At 38.6% G+C, this 12,188-nt stretch overlaps 1 protein-coding gene and 1 pseudogene across 2 annotated transcripts in view; both read right to left on the bottom strand.

Moving 5' to 3' along the window:
* Positions 1-2,650: 2,650 nt before the first annotated feature.
* Positions 2,651-12,188, bottom strand: part of LOC309606338 (membrane cofactor protein-like) — a 51,885-nt gene continuing 42,347 nt past the window's right edge. Inside the window, exons 5-6 of the mRNA XM_082343310.1 lie at positions 11,473-11,667; positions 2,651-3,443 (exon numbers count right to left, since the gene is read on the bottom strand). Coding sequence (XP_082199436.1) covers positions 3,013-3,443; positions 11,473-11,667 — 626 coding nt within the window. The 3' untranslated portion in view covers positions 2,651-3,012. The remainder of the gene's footprint in view (positions 3,444-11,472; positions 11,668-12,188) is intronic.
* On the bottom strand, positions 3,781-11,466 carry LOC309627142 (mediator of RNA polymerase II transcription subunit 9 pseudogene; annotated as a pseudogene). The gene has a single exon. The product of its transcript is annotated as a mediator of RNA polymerase II transcription subunit 9 pseudogene (transcript).

Below are 12,188 nucleotides of genomic sequence, written 5' to 3'. Positions count from 1 at the left end.
AGACCTATGAAAGATAGGCCAAAGCAATATTGAGAAAGAAAAGCGGAGCTGAAGGAATCAGGCTCCCTGACTTCAGACTATACTACAAAGCTACAGTAATCAAGATAGTATGGTACTGGCACAAAAACAGAAATATAGATCAATGGAACAGGATAGAAAGCCCTGAGATAAACCCATGCACATATGGTCACCTTATCTTTGATAATGGAGGCAAGTCTATACAATGGAGAAAAGAAATCCTCTTCAATAAGTGGTGCTGGGAAAACTGGACAGCTACATGTAAAAGAATGAAATCAGAACACTCCCTAACACCATACACAAAAATAAATTCAAAGTGGATTAAAGACCTAAATGTAAGACCTGACACTATAAAACTCTTAGAGGAAAACATAGGCAGAACACTCTTTGACATAAATCACAGCAAGATTTTTTTTGACCCACCTCCTAGAGTAATGAAAATAAAAACAAAAATAAACAAATGGGACCTAATGAAACTTCAAAGCTTTTGCACAGCAAAGGAAACCATAAACAAGACGAAAAGACAAGCCTCAGAACAGGAGAAAATATTTGCAAATGCAGCAACTTACAAGGGATTAATCTCCAAAACATACATACAGCTCATGCAACTCAATATCAAATAAACAAACAACCCCATCAAAAACTGGGCAGGAGACCTAAATAGACATTTCTCCAAAGAAGAGATACAGATGGCCAAGAGGCACATGAAAAGATGCTCAACATCACTGAGTATTTGAGAAATGCAAATCAAAACTACAATGAGGTATTATCACCTCACACCCATCAGAGTGGCCATCATCAGAAAATCTACAAACAATAAATGCTGGAGAGAGTGTGGAGAAAAGGGAACTCTCTTGCACTGCTGGTGGGAATGTAAATTGATACAGCCACTATGGAGAACAGTATGTAGGTTCCTTAAAAAACTAAAATTAGAACTACCATATGACCCAGCAATCCCACTACTGGGCATATACTCTGAGAAAACCATAATTCAAAAAGAGTCATGTACCACAATGTTCACTGCAGCACTATTTACAATAGCCAGGACATGGAAGCAACCTAAATGCCCATCGGCAGATGAATAGATAAAGAAGATGTGGTAAATATATACAATAGAATATTACTCAGCCATAAAAAGGAACAAAATTGGGTCATTTGTAGAGACATGGATGGACCTAGAGTGTGTCATACAGAAGTAAGTCAGAAAGAGAAAAACAAATACTGTATGCTAACACATATATATGGAATGAAAAAAAAAAAAAGGTTCTGAAGAACCTAGGGGCAGGACAGGAATAAAGACCAGACGTAGAGAATGGACTTGAGGACACGGGGAGGGGGAAGGGTAAGCTGGGACGAAGTAAGAGAGTGGCATGGACATATATACACTACCAAATATAAAATAGATAGCTAGTGGGAAGCAGCTGCATAGCACAGGGAGATCAGCTTGGTGCTCTGTCACCACCTAGAGGGGTGGGATAAGGAGGGTGGGAGGGAGATGCAAGATGGAGGAGATATGGGGATATATGTATATGTATAGCTGATTCACTTTGTTATAAAGCAGAAACTAACACACCATTGTAAAGCAATTATACTGCAAGAAAGTTGCTAAAAAAAAAAAAAAAAAAGAAACGAAATTGAGTTATTTGTGGTGAGGTGGATGGACCTAGATTCTATCATACAGAGTGAAGTAAGTCAGAGAGAGAAAAACAAATACCATATGCTAACACATATATATGGAATCTAAAACAACAAAAATAATGGTTATGAAGAACCTAGGGGCAGGACAGGAATAAAGATGCAGACGTAGAGAATGGACTTGAGGACACGGGTATGGGGAAGGGTAAGCTGGGACGAAGTGAGAGTGTTGCATGGACATATATACACTACGAAATGTAAAATAGATAGCTAGTGGGAAGCAGCCACATAGCACAGGGAGATCAGCTCCGTGCTTTTTGTCCACCTAGAGGGGTGGGATAGGGAGGGTGGCAAGGAGACGCAAGAGGTAGGAGATATGGGGATATATGTATACATATATCTGATTCACTTTGTTATATAGCAGCAGCTAACACAACATTGTAAAGCAATTATACTCCAATAAGATGTTAAAAAAAAAAAGTGTACTATATAAAAAGAATCAAACTGGTTGTTGTCAGGAAAATGAAACATAGTCCTGGACCTGGATTATACCCTGTAAATGTGTCAACAGATCTCTTAAATTGAATAAAAATAGCAATGTTGATGACTCAGAAAACATACATGTTAAAAAACAGAAGCCATGGACCTTCCTCTGCACTAATATTAATTCCATTGAAACTGTAAATCAGATGAACTACTTTTAAGGGCTTTCTAGATGGCAAGCACTGTACTAAGTGCTTTAAATGTATTCCATTGTAACTTTACTATCGCACAGTGAGGGAGGCGTTAAATCATTACACATGTAAGTAAACAAGTTTATATAACTTGACCAAGTTTACACACCTGTTTATCTCTGTGGACTATGGCAAATAATTTTAGACTCACCAAGTATAACAACTACAATGGCTATAAATGTGTTCTTCCTCCTTTTTTATTTTACTAAAAATGATAGTGAGTGTAAATCACCAGACATTTAAAGGAGTATGAAAAATCACAAGGAATTTAAAGGATATTGAAATATATAAGCAGGACTTTATGAAACCTGAGGCACTGGAAATTGGAGGCTTCGTAGTGGCAGTAGTCGGCTCTGGAAAACAAAAAATATAAACTCATTTAATTACTTGGGAATTATTGCTTGGGATATTATTGCTTCCTATTCATTTATATGAATTATGCTTTTTGTACTTATTTAGGTAAAAATTTACATGCTTTAATTTACACTGAAAAATGTTTGCTATCCATTTTACATGTAAGAATGCTAAACAAGAGAAATTTATACACCTGTGTGATGTACATAACATGCTAATATCCTATAAAAAGAGAAAAATCAAAACAGCAGATTTCTTTATGAATTAGAAGTCATGCATCTGTCATGGAAATGAATCCAAGACAGATATACATACTAAAATTGTTTCTTTTCAATTTTTCTGTAAATTGAAATTTATTGTCAAAGAAATAAAATATTTTAAAAAAACCAAAAAGGAGAAAGACACCATTTGTACCTTTAGTACACATTGGGATCTTGGGCTCCCAAGTACTGTTTGCACCACAGACAATTGTGTTGCTGCCATGAAGGTAAAAACCTTGGTTACATTCAAACGCAACTTGAGATTTGTAGTAAAATTTTTTTCTGAATCCTGATACCATCTTTCCATGTTCGACAACTGGATATTCACATTTGACCACTGAAAAGTGGAGAAATTCCAGAATTAATGGAAAGCTGCTTTCACATAGGAACATAAACCTAGTGCAAAGTAATAATTTCCAGTGGGAAGAAAGAAGCAAAAGGTGAAAGGCAAGATGTTAATTGCAAAAAAAAAAAAAAAAAAAAAAGACTGTATTTGTTCATTTGAATTCCAGGAAAACAGATTTAGAGAAATCTAATAATGTTTTTCTACCAAAAACAGACTATTATTATACTTTATTGGCTTTTCTACATTTTTTCCCAGTACTGACAAGTTTTGAGAAAGGTCTCACTATCAGATACAAATTCAGGGTAAGTTCAAAAGTGACTTTTGATACCCTTTAGCTCTAGGATTTTTTTTAAGGTCATGCTGACACTAATTACAGGACCTTGCTCTTTTAGAAAGATAGCATAGACTTTTTTTTTCCAAATTAATTAATTAATTTATTTATTTATTTTTGGCTGTGTTGGGTCTTCGTTTCTGTGCGAGGGCTTTCTCTAGTTGCGGCAAGCGGGGGCCACTCTTCATCGCGGTGTGCAGGCCTCTCACTATCGTGGCCTCTCTTGTTTCGGAGCACAGGCTCCAGACGCGCAGGCTCAGTAGTTGTGGCTCACGGGCCTAGTTGCTCCGCGGCATGTGGGATCTTCCCAGACCAGGGCTCGAACCCGTGTCCCCTGCATTAGCAGGCAGATTCTCAACAACTGTGCCACCAGCGAAGCCCGGCACAGACTTTTTGAGAAGGTCATACTTGAGCTGAAATTTAAAAGTTGAAAAGAAGCAAGCCATGAAAATATATGAAAAAGAAAGTTCTCAGGTGGCAACAACACACAGGAACTTGGGTGTTCAAGAAATACAAAGGTCAGTGGAGTTAGGGGAGTGTTTTCCAAATATTTTGGACTGCAACCCAGAGATCAAGAAACACATTTTAAGTTGTAAACCAGTATACAAGCACACAGGCCTGAGATACTGTTAAAAGTTAATACTTAGCCCTCACACCAGTGTACTCTGGTATTTCCCATTCTACTCTACTTCTTCAGAAGTAAATTACATGACAGACCCTCTAGATTGACTTCAGGATCTACTAATGGGTTTTGAAGAATTTGGAAAAAACAAAAGAAAACAAAAGAAAACAAAAAAACGCTGGGCTGGGCAGTGAGTTCAAGAGAACATCTTATGAGATTAAATCTGAGCAATAGTTGAGGGCCAGATAATATATAGCTATTTTTTTTTTTTTTTTTGACAGCAGAGCACAAGTTCTTTTAATCACACGCTTGAAAAGTGTCACAAGTCACAACTCTGGAGCACAGGAGAGGCCCATGAGGAGCCCGTGTCCGCCGCAGCCTTCCGGGCGAGCCCGGCCGCCTGGTATTTCTGAGCTTCGTGTCCCATAGTATTTGGTCGGAGCCTTAAAACCAGCCCACACACTACTCTGAAACGTCAAGAAAATAACTGATTCAGTTGATAACAGCCCCACGGTAGAGCTGGTCTAACAGGTGACACCCACTTAAATTCAGAGCCTGGGCCTCTGGCCAAGGCTGCTGAAACCTGACACCCCCCTGCACACCTGACAGGTGGCTGCCGGCAGACATGGACAGAACCCCTGCTCAGAACATCTTCAACCTACATTCCTGCCAACTTGCAGGCAGCTGTTAAGCCCCCGACTCGGTCAGCACAGGTTATGAGCCCATTTCTAGATCTAAATGATATTCAGCCACCTCTCCCGCATCCTTCAGAGGTGAAGGAAAGAGGTGCTCTTACCTCAGTCTGGTCACACTAACACAACGTCCGTCTAGGAGAAACAAAGGTGTTTATAAGCATCTGTGAACCAGGCCTTGGCCGCATGACTGCCAGGTCCAGTTCTCCCCACCCCGAGGGCCCATCAGAACCGTGGCTCTGAGCGAAAAGCACATCATGACCACCTGCTGGCACGCAGTGAGAAGGCCAGAGGGGAAGTCGTGGTTAAACCAGGAACAGGACTCTGAGAAGCTGGAAGAAGGGTCTGTTCACCTGGAGACCACGGCCGGTGAGACCACGTGGTCTGAGGTGGTCTGGCCATTCTTGGACATGAAATGGCTCAACGAGCTGCCTGAAGGTGACAAGGGACAGAGGAGCAGGAGTCTCTGCCATCCACCCACACGTGGGAGGCAGAAACCTGGAGGCGGGGCTGCCGGCAGGGCCCTGGGTGGGCAGCCCACGGACAGTGACACCCACCCTCAAACACAGAAGGAAACAACTATTCCAGAGCAAAAAGCCACCCTCCAGTCTTTAGGAACAGTGCCGGTCTCCCAAGGCCTTTTTCTATCCTAAACCCTCGCATGTGAGCGCGGGCCTAACTATGCAGTGGACTCCACGCACCCTGCTGCTCACTCAGCACTGGCTACCTGGCTACCCACCACCTGGGCCGGGAGCGGAGGGGAGGGGCAGAGGGCAGCCGCCTCCCTTCCTGCTTTGCCCCGGGATCTGCCAGCCCAGCCTGAAGGCCGGGCCGCGGCCCCGCCCCTCCGGCCTCAGGAGCCCTCCTCCTTCCGGCAGCAGGCGCACAGTCATTATGCATCTGGACCTTGGGGACAGTACACAAGGACTCCCGGGGAAGCCAGCACGCACACCGGCTCCGCAGTCAGGGCCACGTTCAGCTAAGCAGGCAGTATCAGAGACCCCCTCCACAGGGCTGGAGGCAGGGGGCCCGTGCCCACCTCGTCCCAGAGGCCAGCTCATCTACTCCTTGGGGATCTCAAACATGCACAGGCTCTTGTACTTCTACAGGAGCTCGTTCTTGGTCCGGACCTGCTCGCGGAGGCGGTGCAGCTGCTGCTGCTGCCGTTCGGGGCTCAGGTGGATGCCAGGCATGGCGCTGACCACCTTCCGCATCTCCTGGAACTTGGTCTTGAGGGCGTTCAGGTCCTGGTGGACATCAGGGCTGTCCTTGTCCATGCATTTGATAATGTTGTGAACCAGAGGGAGGAAGGAGCAGTTCTCCTCAGCCTTCACGCCGGCCGGGGATGGAGGCCTCAGCGGCGCGGAGACCGGCGGCAGCGGCTGCGGAGGCGGCAGCGGCTTCGTCTCGGGCAGCGGCGGCTCTGTGGGTGGCTGCAGCGCATCCTTGTCCTGCCGGCCAACAGACACCCCCACAGAAGCCATGGCGCCCGGGACCCACGCCAATATATAGCTTTTTAAACCAGAAGGAGGGTTTCTCTTTTCCTGTGGATCTGAATTTCCATCAGATATCATTTTTGTTCAGCCAGGAGAACTTATCAATTCTTGCAGTTCACGTTGGCTAATGACAAATTCTCTTAGCTTTTGTTTATCTGAAACTGTTTTTATTTACTTCACCTTCAGTTTTGAAAGAGTTCTCCTTGACAGGGAATTCTAGGATAAGTGCTTTATTTTTCTTCCAGCACATTAGCAGAAATTATTGTCTTCTCATCTCCACAGTTCCTTAAGAGAAGTCAGCTGTCATTCTTCCTTTGGGGTGAGGAAGGAAGAATGTAATATGTTCTTTTCCCCTCTCACTGGCTGCTTTTTCTTTTGTTTTTAGTTTAGTGAGGGTTTCTTGGTAAATTTTCAAAATTTATTTATCCTGCTAGGGTCACTGAATTTCCTGGATCTCTGTGGTTGTTGTTTTAGATCAAATTCAAATAATTGTCCAGATGAACTTATTTGCAAAGCAGAAATAGAGTCACAGATGTAGAGAACAAACTTGTGGTTACCAAGGGGGGAAGCGGTGGGTGGGATGAATTGGGAGATTGGAATTGACATATATGCACTACTATGTATAAAACAGGTCACTAATGAGAACCTGCTGTATAGCACACGGAACTCTACTCAGTGATCTGTGGAGACCTAAATGTGAAGGAAATCTAAAAAAGAGTGGATATATGTATATGTATAACTGATTCACTTTGCTGTACAGCAGAAACTATCACAACATGGAAAAGCAAAAATACTCCAACAACAACAAAAAAAACCCCAAATAATTGTCTATACTGTTCTTTCTTTCTGAAACTCCAATTACATGTATGTGTACTGGTTGCTATTCTACCACAGGTGTATAAGTTTCTCTCCTCTCTCTCATTTAATATTTCTTTTCAAATCATGTTGGGTTTGTATTGTCTTGACTTCAGGTTCACTGTTATTTTCTCTGTTGTGCTAAACTGCTGATAATTGCACTAATGATTTTCTTTAATTTAGGTTTACTAGATAATATTTACGTATAATTAAACACTTTTAAGTGTACAAGTGTATGATGTTTAATACATACAAATAATTTATGTATCACAAAAAAAATAGAATGTTTCCATAACCTCCCCAAATTTCCTCATGCTACTTTGTAATCAACCTTCCCCATACCTCTAACTGTCTTCCTCACCCAGCCTACCATTGATCAATTTTCTATCCGTACAGTGTTGCTTTTCCAGAATGTCATACTGGGATCACTTTCTCTGAGTATGGCTTATTTCACTTAGTACAATGCATTCATTCCTGAGATTCATTTCTGTTGTTGCATGGATTAGAAGCATACTCCCTTTTATTGCAGAGTATTATTATATTGTATGGATGTACCAAGGTTCTTCCTCCATTCACCAGTTCAAGGACATATGGGTTGCTTCCAGTGTGGGATGATTACAACTAAGCATGCTATGAATATTCTCATGCAGGTTTCTATGTGTACATGTTTTCATTTTACTTGGATTGCAGAGTTGTACATTAAGTGTATGCTTAACTGTATAAGAAATTGCCAAATTGTGTTCCAAAATGGTCATACCACTTTGCATTCTTATCAGCAATGTATCAGAGTTCCAAATACTTCATATCCACATCAAAACATGGTATTGATCATTTTTCTTTTTAATTTCAGCCATTCTAATAGATGTTTAGTGATATCGCATTGTGTTGTTAAATTACATTTCTGTTATTACTAATGATATTGATCAACTTTTCATGTGCTTTTTGGCATCCGCATATCTTCTTTGGTGAAACAAGTCTATGCAAATATGTTGCCCCTTTTTTTGTAAATTGGGTTGTTTTCTTCTTACTGTGTTTTGAGAGTTCTTTATATATCATAGGTAGAAATCCATTCAGAAATGTCCTTGGCAAATATTTTCTCCCAGTCTATGGCTCTTTCTTCTTTCTTAAAACAGTGTGTTTGTGAGCAGAAGTTCTTAGTTTTTAAGAAGTCTAGTTATTTTTTTTTCTTTGAAGGATAATGCTTTTAAGGTTTTTGAAGAAATCTTTGCTAAGTCGCAAATATTTTCTATGTCTTCTAGTAAGTCTTATAGTTTAGGTTTTACATTTAAATCTATGATCAAGCATCTTTTCCAATCACAATGGTATGAAACTACAAATCAACTACAAGAAGAAAACTGGAAAAAAACCAACACATGGAGACTAAACAGCATGCTACTAAACAATCAATGGGTCAATGAAAAAACAAAAGGAAATAAAAAATATCTTAATACTAATGAAAATGGAAACAGTGCATTCCAAATCTATGCAATGTAGGAAAAACCGTTCTAAGAGATAAGTTTATAGCAATACAGGCCTACCGCAAGAACAAGAAAAATCTCAAGTAAACAATCTAAACCTACATCTATAGAAAAAAAAAACCTGAAAGTTTATAGAAGGAGAAAATAATGAAGAACAAAGTTGAAATAAATGAAATTGAGAGTAAAAACAATAGAAAAGAACAATGAAACTAAGAGCTGATTCTTTGAAAAGATTAAAAAAAGATTGGCAAACCTATAGCCACACTCATCAGGAAAGAAAAGAAAGTATCCAAATAAATAAAATTGGAAATAATAGAGAAGTTACAACCAATATCACAGAAATATAAAGGATCATAAGAGAATACTATGAACAATTATACACCTAAAATTGGAAAACCTGGAAGGAATGGATAAGTTCCTAGAAACATACAATCTCCTAATACTGAGTCAATAAGAAATAGAAAATCTGAATAGACCAATTACCAGTAATGAAATTGAGTCAGTAATCAAATAACTCCCGACAAACAAAATCCAGGATGACACGGGTTCACAGGTGAATTTTACCAAACATTTAAAGAACAGTTAACTTTTGCTTCAAAAGACACTATATAGGAATGAATAAAATGAACCATAGACTGGGAGAAAATAGAACTACAATATGACCCAGAAATTTTACCTCTGGGTATTAAACCAAAGAAAGCAAAACACTAATTCAAAAAGATTTATGTAGCCCTTTTTTCATTATAGCATTTTTTACAGTAGTTAAGACATGGAAGCAACCTAAGTGTCTACTGATAGAATAATGGAAGAAGATGTGGTATATATACAATGGAATATTACCCAGCCATAAAAAGAATGAAATCTTGCCATTTGAGACAACATCGATGGACCTAGAGGGTATTATGCAAAGTAAAATAAATCAGTCAGAGAAACACAAATACCATATTATTTCACTTACATGTGGGATCTACAAAACAAAACAAATGAACTAATAAAACAAAACAGAAACGGATTCATGGATACAGAGAAGAAACTGGTGATTGGCAGAGAAGAGGTGGCTGGGAGGATGGGCAAAATAAGTGAAGTGGATTAAAAGGCACAAACTTCTAGTTATAAAATAAATAAGTCATGAAGTTATGATATACAGAATAGAGAATATAGTTAATAATTCTGTAATAACTTTAAATGGTGACAAATGGGAACTAGACATCATGGTAATCATCTTTTTATGTATGTAAATGCTGAATCACTATGTTGTACATCTATCTGGTTTTGGCATCAGAGCAATGCTGTCCTTATGAAATGAGTTGAGAAGTATTCCCTCCTCTTGTGTTTTCTTAAGGCTTGGTATAGAGCTGCTATTATTTATTCCTTAAATATTTGGTAGAATTCCCCATTGAGGACATGGGGTCTGCAGTACTCTTTGTGAGAAGGATTAATTTGTCAAATGTATAGGCATAGAGTGGTTCATTTTATTCCCTCATTATCTTTCAAATGTCCACAGGATATTTCATGATGTCCCCTTTCTCACTCTCTGTATTGGTAATTTGTATCTTCTTTTTTCCTGTCAGACTGTCTATAGGTTTATCTATTTTTATCAATTTTCTCAAGAACCACGTGCTGATTTCTTTGATTATCTCTGTTTTTTTTCTCTTTTCAGTTTCATTGATTGCTAACTTTATTATTTCCTTGTGTTTTCTTGTTTTTGGTTTAATTTGCTCTTCTTTTTTAGTTTCTTATGGTAGAAGCTTAGATGATTGAGTTGAGACTTTTCTATTTTTCTATCATAAGTATCTCATACTATAAATATCCTTCTGAGCAATACTTTTTCAGTATCCCACAACTTTTGATATATTGATATGCTGTTTTTCATTTTTATTCAGTTCAAAACACTTTCTAATTTCCCTCGTGACTGCTTCTTTGACTCATGGGTTACTTAGAAGTGTCTTTCATAGTTTTCAAATATTTGGGGATTTTACATATACCTTGTTTTGATTTCTATGAATACGTTCATTCCATTGTGATCAGGTAATATACTGGTAATAGTTTCAGTTTTTTGGAAACGTGTTAAAAATTATTGCCTAAAATATGATATTAGAGAATGTCCCATGTACACTTGAAAAGAATAAATATTTTGCTATTATTCAGTGGATCCTTCTTAAAGAGTCACATCTCGTCCAGTGTCTCCCTGCTTTTGGTCACTCTGTATTCATTAAACATTGTTATTTAAATAAGTTCTGGCCATAGTTTAACAATCTGATCGGTGAGAGGGTTAGTCTTTTACCATTTCCTGCAGCCAGAACTCTCAGATGTCTTATAATACAAGTAAAACTTTCTTATTTTTTAAGCCAGTGTGTGTTGAGTTTTCTGATGCTTACAAACAAACAAACAAATAAACAGTCTTAACTCATGCATATACACAGTAGTTCATGATGTATAAATTGGAATGCCAAGGACATGTGGACTGACGTATGGGGAACTGTACAACTAGAACTATCTTTTAATTTGATTTGACCAATATTAAATTAATTAGAAGTCAGTTTAGCAGGAGGAGCAAGTACATAAATACTTTTACTTGTAGGTAAAAGTATTTATGAAGTGTTTCCACAGTATTTACAAATGCAGGAGGAAGTAAATGGAAATATTATTACCTTTACACTGAGGAGAGTCACTACTCCATCTGTCACTATCAACACAAACAAGCACACTCTCTCCAACAAGTGAATATTCATCTGGTCCATCTGAAGGATTACAGCTATAAGTTACTATTTCATTATATTCATATTCGTCCTTGTAATTGGTGATTCTTCCATTTGTTATGTTTCTAGGTGTTGCACACAAAATCCCTTAAAAAGGGGGAAAGAAGGACATGAAGTAAAGGTAAAAGATTAGGACAGCATTAGCAAAGTCCTATGAACTGCCTTCAAAGAATTCATTAACATATGATTAATATAAGCTAGTTGTGAATCCAATGTCCATTTAGAAGAACGTCTCTATGTGAAAATGTATTAACCCAAATTCAAACCATTAATGTAGAAATTAACGTTTAGAATAAAACTTGTTTTCTGAAATATCTATATAAGATATGAAATACACATATTTACCTGCTAAGTTTTGTTTTCATCATCATGAAAGAGGCTGACAATTTAATGCTAAAATACACTTGTGATTAAAAATATAACTCAGTGCTAGTTGAGAAATGCTTTATGATTTATAAATATCTCTATTCACAAATTGGTTGTTCACATTAATACTGAGTATTACTGTCATTTTTCACTTTCATCCTTATGAGCATACAGTGAAATTTTCCAGAGGCTTCAAATGATGTGATTTTGCAACTGACTGAATCCACATCTCTTCCTTTAAG

This window comes from Balaenoptera borealis (genome assembly GCF_965194805.1).
Source record: "Balaenoptera borealis genome assembly, chromosome: 1".
NCBI classification, from domain to species: Eukaryota; Metazoa; Chordata; class Mammalia; order Artiodactyla; family Balaenopteridae; genus Balaenoptera; species Balaenoptera borealis.
The sequence above is the reverse complement of the archived record's forward strand: the minus strand, read 5'-3'. Positions and strand labels throughout refer to the sequence as shown.